The sequence below is a fragment of the Suncus etruscus genome, chromosome 5 (assembly GCF_024139225.1).
Source record: "Suncus etruscus isolate mSunEtr1 chromosome 5, mSunEtr1.pri.cur, whole genome shotgun sequence".
In the NCBI taxonomy this organism is placed as follows: Eukaryota; Metazoa; Chordata; class Mammalia; order Eulipotyphla; family Soricidae; genus Suncus; species Suncus etruscus.
This window is the reverse complement of record NC_064852.1, coordinates 58,442,431-58,452,294: the sequence shown is the minus strand read 5'-3', so window position 1 is coordinate 58,452,294 and position 9,864 is coordinate 58,442,431. Positions and strand designations below refer to the sequence as shown.

At 34.4% G+C, this 9,864-nt stretch overlaps 1 protein-coding gene across 1 annotated transcript; it reads left to right on the top strand.

The window, feature by feature from the left end:
* The first annotated feature begins 3,499 nt into the window (after positions 1-3,499).
* LOC126009211 (NADH dehydrogenase [ubiquinone] 1 alpha subcomplex subunit 12-like) lies at positions 3,500-4,055 on the top strand. Its single transcript, XM_049773577.1, is given in 1 exon segment — positions 3,500-4,055. A coding segment is annotated over 1 exon segment (438 nt). The 5' UTR covers positions 3,500-3,508; the 3' UTR covers positions 3,947-4,055.
* Positions 4,056-9,864: the final 5,809 nt, after the last annotated feature.

Below are 9,864 nucleotides of genomic sequence, written 5' to 3'. Positions count from 1 at the left end.
ATCTACCACAAGCCAGTGGCAAATATTATTCTCAATGGAGAAAAAATAAAAGCCTTCTCTCTAAATTCTAGCACAAGACAAGGCTGTCCTCTCTCACCACTCCTATTCAAAATAGCACTGGAAGTACTCCCTATAGCGATTAGGCAAGAAAAAGATATCAAGGGAATCCAGATAGGAAAGGAAGAAGTCAAGCTCTCACTGTTTGCAGATGACATGATACTCTACATAGAACACCCTAAAGACTCTACCAAAAAGCTTCTAGAAACAATAGACTCATATAGCAAGGTGGCAGGCTACAAAATTAACACACAAAAATCAATGGCCTTTCTATACACCAATAGTAATAAGGAAGAAATGGACATTAAGAAAACAGCCCCATTCAAAAGAGTGCCACACAAACTCAAATATCTTGGAATCAACTTGACTAAAAATGTGAAGTACCTATACAAAGAAAACTATAAAGCCCTGCTCCAAAAAATAAGAGAGGACACGCATAAATAGAAACACATACCCTTTCTCATGGATTGGCAGGATTAACATCATCCAAATGGCTATACTCCCCAAGGCATTATACAGATTTAATGCTATCCCTCTAAAAATACCCATGACATTCTTCAAAGAAGTGCATCAGGCACTTTTGAAATTCATTTGGAACAATAAACACCCTAGAATAGCTAAAGCAATCATTGGGAAAAAGAATATGGGAGGAATTTACTTTCCCCAACTTTAAACTTTACTACAAAGCAATAGCTATCAAAACAGCATGGTACTGGAATAAGGACAGGCCCTCAGATCAGTGGAATAGGATTGAATACTCAGAAAATGTTCCCCAGAAATACAATCACCTAAGTTTTGATAAAGGAGCAGGAAATCCTAAATGGAACAGGGAAAGCCTCTTCAACAAGTGGTGTTGGCACAACTGGATAGCCACTTGCAAAAAATTGAACTTAGACCCCCAGCTAACATCATGTATGAAAAGAAATGAACAGACACTTTGACAAAGAAGAAATACAAATGGCCAAAAGACACATGAAAATGTGCTCCACATCACTAATCATCAGGGAGATGCAAATCAAAACAACAATGAGATACCACCTCACACCACAGAGAATGGCACACATCACAAAGAAGGAGAATAAACAGTGTTGGTGGGGATGTGGAGAGAAAGGAACTCTTATCCACTGCTGGTGGGAATGCATTCTAGTTTAACCATTATGGAAAGCTATATGGAGATTCCTCCAAAAACTGGAATTCGAGCTCCCATATGATCCAGCTATACCACTCCTAGGAATATACCCTAGGAATACAAAAATGCAATACAAAAACCCCTTCCTTACACCTATATTCATTGCAGCACTATTTACCATAGCAAGACTCTGGAAACAACCAAGATGCCCTTCAACAGAAGAATGGCTAAAGAAACTGTGGTACATATACACAATGTAATATTATGCAGCTGTCAGGAGAGATGAAGTCATGAAATTTCCTATACATGGATGTACACGGAATCTATTATGCTGAGTGAAATAAGTCAGAGAGAGAGAGAAAAACGCAGAATGGTCTCACTCATCTATGGTTTTTAAGAAAAATGAAAGACATTCTTGCAATAATAATTTTCGACACAAAAGAGAAAAGAGCTGGAAGTTCCAGCTCACCTCAGAAAGCTCACCACAAAGAGTGATGAGTTTAGTTAGATAAATAACTACATTTTGAATTGTCCTAATAATGAGAATGTATGAGGGTAATGGAGAGCCCGTTTAGAATATAGGCGGGGGTTGGGTGGGGAGGAGGGAGACTTGGGACATTGATGATGGGGATGTTGCACTGGTGATGGGTGGTGTTCTTTACATGACTGAAACCCAAACACAATCATGTATGTAATCAATGTGTTTAAATAAAATTAAAAAAAAGAAAAAAAAGAAAACAAATTTTGAGCAGTTCTAAACTACAAAAAAAAAAAAAAAAAAGAAAAGAAAGGGAATTCCTTTGGCGTAAGAGATACACGGTTTTTCTGCCCTTGACGTATATTGTCATGGGAATAAATCCAGGATCCATACATGTTCTTTTACTCTCCCCTAGATTCTTTTTTGGTGTCTGGAAACTTTCTGCTCAGTCATGGTACACACACTTTTCTAAGGAAATTGAACTGTTAGATTTGACTTATTGACATAGTTGCTTCTTTTCATATCAGATATATTACTTAATTTTGGTATAAGTGAGAGATAAAAACAGTGAAATAATTATACTAGTAGTTTTATTTATTAGATTTCATTTTATCTTAAAAACATTGATTCCTTAAGACTATTCCACCAGGACACTTCTTTCTAATGATCTCAGCATACTTTACTTATCACTCTCTATTTTCTGCTTCTACACTACAGTTTATTTTGTGTGTCTAATTTGAGTGTCCCTGGGAATTTCTCATTTGGTGTTCTGAGAGTTAGATGAACACATTTTTATATAATTTCTGAGGCCTATACAATATTATATTTATTCACTTAGTTTGATTACTTTTCAAAAAATATCTGCAATGATAAAGGCAACCATTCAAAATGCTCCCCGATCATTCAATTAAAATGTTCCAATCCAGTCAAACAATACAGTATTTTCCTAAAGCTTCATGAATATAAAATGAAGAATCCTAGATGTTAATGGAACTTCCATGTTAAAGCAGTATTATCAATTGTCATTAGTATAGCTCCAGTTACTATTATGAACAGACACAAATTTTGGGGAAGTAAAAGTATAATATTCAAATAAAAAAAGTTTATTGAGAAAACAATAGAAACGTTTTATTTTTGTTTTTGATTCATTTAAATTAAAAACTAAATATTTTCTCTGGCTGTACAAAACTTTTTGTAACCCTAAGGTGTCAGATTCCTTATTTCCTCTAACTCTTATGGACAAAGCTTCTACCAGCTTCCTTTTGAACTGTTCCAATTGTCTCTATAAACATTCGAGTTCTAGGCATCCACCCATTCCAACTTATCTCCAATTACCTTTATTCATGCTACCCCTAGGGTGATCATTCTGAAATAAAAACATTCAGGTACTCCAGACTCTGCTCCCAAGAATTAATTCTGGCAATGTTTATGGGCAATATGGGAAGCCAGGGATCAAACCCAGGTCAGTTACGTGCAAAGCAAGACTTTAACCACTGAACTATATCTCTATCCCCACCACATAGGTTTTCTTAAATCATATTAACTTCATCAGTTGTATGCCACTATTCTCAAAATAGTTTGCAAGAAAATAAGGAGAAAAACAAATGGATAATTATGGCTTTAACTAGAATTTTTCCACCCTTTTACTTGTTAATTGTCAATTCAAAGTTCTAGTTATGTGTACTTTGCATAATCAAGAATGGTTGTCCACCATCTCAGAATATGAGTAATAAAATGTAACAAGATTTTAAAAAATGACTACATCAGCATAATTGCTTTAGGAAAGAATCTCACTGAAAGTTAAGAATCATGGTTAAAGTTAAGATATGTGGCCTGCTGCCAAGATGGAGCTGGTGCAGGTCCTGCGGCGGGGGCTGCAGCAGGTCACCGGCCACGGCGGCCTCCGCGGCTACCTGCGAGTTTTCTTCAGGGCCAATGATGTGAGGGTTGGGAAATTAGTGGGTGAAGACAAATATGGAAATAAGTAATACGAAGACAACAAGCAGTTTTTTGGTCGTCACCGATGGGTCATATACACTACGGAAATGAACGGCAAGAACACCTTCTGGGACGTGGACGGAAGTATGGTGCCCCCTGAATGGCACCGTTGGCTTCACTGTATGACTGATGATCCTCCAACAGAAAAACCACCAATTTCTCGCAAATTTATTTGGACGAACCATAAATTCAACGTGAGTGGCACTCCAGAACAATATGTACCTTATTCCACCACCAGAAAGAAGATTCACGAATGGGTCCCACCATCTACACCTTATAAGTAAAGATAATGACAGATAATTGAACATGTGAAATAAGGAGCTTTTCATCATGTACTTGTACTTCTGTTGTTGATTAACTTGATTAAAGTTGTTTCATTGTAAAAAAAAAAAAGATATGCATCAAGTGTGTTTATGAGAATTGAGAGGCTAGAAGAGCACAACCATATCATGGTGCTAAACTAATATGCATAACAAATGATAAAACAAATGGGTGTGATCTTTGAGAGATAAAATTGAAATTCTGAGAATTAAAAGTAAAACACAGTTGGGTAATTGTGGTTCTGGTTTTCTTAGTTTGAAAAGGTCACTTCAAGGACTAATAGGACAGTTTAATGACTGATGATTAAAGACAGATTTTTATTCAAATACAATTTTCACTAGGTACCAGCATAATTCACAAAGAACAAACTATGTTGAACAACATAATTTACCTTTTAGATAAGGTTAATGCATCAGAAGAAATGCAATGTATCTAACATAAATGGGCTTCTGACATTTCTAAATTGTTCCTCACATCTTCCAGCATGGGTTAATAAAGCTTTTTCTCCCAAACTCTAACATAGCTTTGGACATTAGTGCAGAAAAGCTCAGCAATAACAATTTTGTCTTAAATATAAGTGCCATAATAAGTCAATAATAAATTAATAACATTCACATTTAATTTTAACATACCTATAATTTTTCCATTATAAACATCAATTTACAAAATTAATCAATACAAAGGAACATGTTTGATTAATTGATTTTGGGGGGGGGGGTTTGGCCACACCCATTTGATGCTAGGGGTTACTCCTGACTAACTCTCAGAAATTGCCCCTGGCTTGTGGGACCATATGGGATGCTCCCAGTCCTTCCTAGGCTAGCACTTGCAAGGCAGACACCTTACCTCTAGTGCCACCTCACCGGCCCCTGATTAATTGATTTTTAAATGAAATAATATACTGACACTTAAATCCTATTTTCAAACTTCTCACACCTTTGAAAATAAGCATGATAAAAAAGACAAGGAAAAGTAATGAAAAGGAAGTGGATGGGGCCAAAGAGGTGGCACTAGAGGTAAGGTGTCTGCCTTGCAAGTGCTAGCCTAGGAAGGACTGGGAGCATCCCATATGGTCCCACAAGCCAGGGGCAATTTCTGAGTGCTTAGCCAGGAGTAACCCCTGAGTATCAAATGGGTGTGGCCCAAAAAAACAAAAAAAAGAAAAAAGAAAAGGAAGTGGAAAGAAGGCATCCTATAAACTGATGGTGGATTTTATTTGGCACAGTCATTATAAAAAGCAGTATTGAGATTCTTCAAAAACTTGAAAATAGAATTCTTCATAATTTAGGTACTCCCTAGTTTTGTACCTAAAAGATACATCTTTTAAAAGATACCTAAAAGATACAAGAAAATGAAGTCAGTAAAAAAAACAGCGCAAGTGTTCAAGAATATACATTGAATACCACTCAGCTTTAAGATAAAAATCTGCCATTTGGTGCCACATGAATGGATCTGTAGAATAAAGTTAGCTCGAAAAAGAGGGACAGAAATAGAATATCACTGTCATATGTATCTTCATATAAAAATATTAAACTGTAGGTGAATAACAAATGTCAAAGGCAATGAAAACAAAAAAACTGTGTTTTAGTAAGAAGTTTCCCACAGGAAAAATAATGGACTTGGGAACACTAGACAATGACGGAAGGAAGTAGACATTAGTGGAAGATATATTGCTAAAATGTTTCATCCATGAAAACCTAATACTAACAGTATTGTATACTATGGTGCCTAAAATTTAGAGCATTAATATTGAAATTAATAATACTTGTGAATTATAAGTCTCATTGTTTTCAGACATTGATTCTCCCAAAATTATCGATAGAGTTCATACTATTATAATAAATATACCAACCACTATTTGGGGAAACTTGACAAACAAATCCTCAAGTTTAAATGAGAAATTAAAAATATAAAAATCAATGATTCAATTTATTTTAGTCTGAAGAGATAGTACAAAGTTTAAATCACTTGCTTTGCGAATGGCAGACTCAGGTTCATGTCTCTGGTTCAAGTCAAGACTCTGACACTGTAAATGGGCCTCTGAACCACAATGAGAATGATGCTAAGCATAAAGCTGGGAATACTTCCTGAGCATGATTGAGTTTCCCAAAATCCAAAAGTAAATGAATTGTTAAATATTTAAAATTTATAAAAAATGATAGAACTGTCATGTTAAATGCAGAATTATTTATCATAGCCAAGATATGGAAACTACATAAGTGCTCATAGACTAGTGAAAAGCTAAAATATATATTAAGGAACATATTTACTTTGGGGACAGAGGGGAAACAGAGCAGTAGGGCATTTGCCTTGCATGCAGCTGACCCAGGAAGGACCCAGGTTTGATCCCCAGCATCTCATATGGTACCCAAAGCCAACAATGATTTCTGAGTACAGTCAGGTGTAACCCTGGAGCACAACTGTGTGTAGCTCTAAAATAAACAAAAAAAAACCCTCATATATACAAAAAAAAAACAACAAGCTTACAGAATATAACAGCTATATAGAAAACAAAATATTGACAGTTTCAACAATGGATGAATTTATATAGTATGTTAAATCAAAAAAGACAAACACTGTTTCCCTCATGTAAAGTCAAAAAAATAAACTCAATAAAATTAAAATGAGCTTTCAGACTAGAAAACAAATTTCAATTAATAGAAGATAAGAGGAAATGTGGAAGGAGGGAGTGGTAATTGATGGTTTAGTTTATATTAAACTTTTGAGAGGAAGTTTACTGTAGCATACTCAGTTTTTGACTTTTAATGATATACATCTTGAACTTATGCAATGTCACATTTCAATGACACTTCAATAAAATTACTTAAAAATTTATTTAATGGGGCTGGAGACATAGCACAGGTTAGGGAATTTTCCTTGCATGCAGCCAACCCAGGACAGACAGTGGTTCGAATCCCAGCATCCCATATAGTCCTCTGAGCCTGCAAGGGGCTATTTCTGAGAGCAGAGCCAGGAATAACTCATACCACAGGATATGATCCAAAAATAAAACAAAACAAAAAATTATTTTATGGGCATAAAGCTTTCCAAGAAGTTATTTTAGTCAGAGGAAAAGAAAATAACAATATTTCCTGAAGATGTTGCAAATTTAAGAGTATAAGTATATTCTTAACTAGAAAGGCATTCTGAAAGCTATTGGTGATATATGTGGTTTGTTATGTCTATCTTTCTCATATATATATATATATATATATATATATATATATATATATATATATATATATATATTGGTTTTTGGGTCACACCCGGCGATGCTCAGGTGTTACTACTGGCTGTCTGCTCAGAAATAGCTCCTGGCAGGCACGGGGGACCATATGGGACACCGGGATTCGAACCAACCACCTTTGGTCCTGGATCAGCTGCTTGCAAGACAAATGCTGCTGAGCTATCTCTCCGGGCCCTCATATATATTATTTTTTATCTTCCTGTTTTCTCCCAGAGTCAGTAACTATATACTCCAAAATATATCATCATTACTTTATCCTCTCCCAAAAAAGTGAACTAAATCAACCCATATGAGTAAAAAAATAAATAAATAAACCCTAAATGGTTTATTTATGCCAAATAAACCTGGAGGCTTTCCAAGATATTTCAATACAATATTTTTCTTCAAAGAACTTACAGCCTAGTTGCAAATTTATCACACTTGACCAATTATACCCTTATTCACATAGTAACATCTTTAATTTGAATATGCATCTTATGATAAATTGCATTTTAGTTTCCATTAATTATGGTAATATAAGCAATGTGAACAAAGTACATAGGAATGGAATGATTAATTTCGTCAGGACGTTATGCACGGGAGATGGAAGAGTGACAACTGTGATAAAGAAAACTTTCCATGAATAATGTATTTTCTAAGCCTTATCTTTAACTCGGAATGAAGGAAGAAGAGATCATTATCCTTGGGAAAGCATTTCAGACCCCAAGATAAGATGTGGCTATTGATTGAGTTTTGTCTAACTTTTGAAATCCATTCATACAAAATCATATAGTAACAACCTATTAGGCCTTAATATAAGTAAGATATGTCTGTTTCCAATGCCTACATAAGATGAAAATTGTTAAAGAAGCCAAGGCTGCAATCTCATGGCAAAAATTATGAGCAATGATTAAAAAATTGTAGAAAAGAAAATTAAAAAATGTATAGATATGTTTTTAACAGTATAATAAAATTATAAACATAGATACTTTGCAGATATTTTGAAACCACTTGCAGATATGTTTATTCCGATTTTAAACGGAAACAAATGCAAAAAAAAGATTCAGTCTTATACAATATCATGTAGAATTAAGATAGAAAAGCTATTATGTGGGGCCAGAGTGGTAGCACAGTGGTAGGGTGTTTGTCTTTCCTGTGGCTGACCCAGGACTGATGTGGTTTTGATCCTCGACACCTCATATGGTCCCAAGAGCCAGGACCCATTTCTGAGCTAAGAGCTAGGAGTAACCTCTGAGTACCACGGGGTTTGTCCCCACCAAAACAAAACAAAACAAAACAAAACAAAACAAAACAAACAAACAAAAAAACAAAAAAGAAAGAAAAGCTATTATTTAATATTTTCATTCAAAATTTTAAGCCACTTTACTTTATACTGAGATGTTTATCTTCTTAATGTTTAACTATTTTTTCAAGGCTTGAGAAAAAAGTACAACAGATAGTGTGCTTGCCTTGCATGTGTTCAATCTCATTCCACATTGTCTCCTGCCAGAATTTTTCCCTGAGCACAATTTCAGAAGTAAGCACAAATTTGGGAGTAAGTCAGCATTGGTGGGTGTGATTTTTCCTGTGGCTCTCTTTACCTGTTTTGAAGTACACAAGGTGTCCATAGACCAGTTGGTCTAGCTAACATCTAATTAAAAGCATCTCTCTGTTTCATATGATTGGTCCTCATAAATTATCAGCTTATTTTTTCTGAGAATTTACCATATTGTACTTCAGTTTATAGGTACATATATTCATGTGAGTTAGTCCCATTTGTATAGTAGTGAGACTTATTTATTTGTGGAGTTCTAAGACTAAATAATGTCAAAAGCACAATAAACATATACTTGAATGTTCATTTCAATGAGTGTCTCCAATGTAGAGAATAATAAGAATAAATAACTTGAGTTTTTAATCTTAGAATTTACATATTTAGTGGAATAAGTATGAGCAAATAAGCTAACTGAAAATAACAATATTTTCAGTTAAACATAATATATTATTTTATACTATTTTCAACTAAAATTAAAGTGGAGCTCAGAGCGTAGACATAGGCAATTCTGTAGAAGCATGAACTTCAGATTGAAGCATAATTATCACTGAAAGTGAAATAAAAATTTAATAAGCAACATGATCAAAATGTTGATAAATCTAAATGGATATTAACACACAATAATAGATATTTGTAATGTTACATGTCAATTAAAAAAATAAACAAGGTTATCTTTGGAAAGTAGCACAACATGACCCATTAATTAGCTCTATCTCTCCTAGGTGACAGGAAGGTTATCAAGAAATTTCTAGTGGTCATAAAAAAAAAAAAAGATTTAGATACATTGGAATTAAGAATCCTGAGAAATCTCAAAAAAGCAACCACCCTATTTTGATTGTATCTCTCTGATAATTAACTATGTGAAACACTTTTTTATGTATCCTTTGGCCATCTGCAATTCTTCTTTGGTAAGCTTCTGTTTATATATTCTCATTTTTGATGGAGTTATATTTTTTCTTCTTAAGCTTTGTAAGTGCCTTATATTCCTTAGATATTAAATATTTATCAGGTGGTTATTGATTAAATAATTCCTCCTAATATTGGCCAGTCTTTGTATCCTGGTCACCATTTCCTTTGAGATTCAGAAGCTTCTTAGTTGA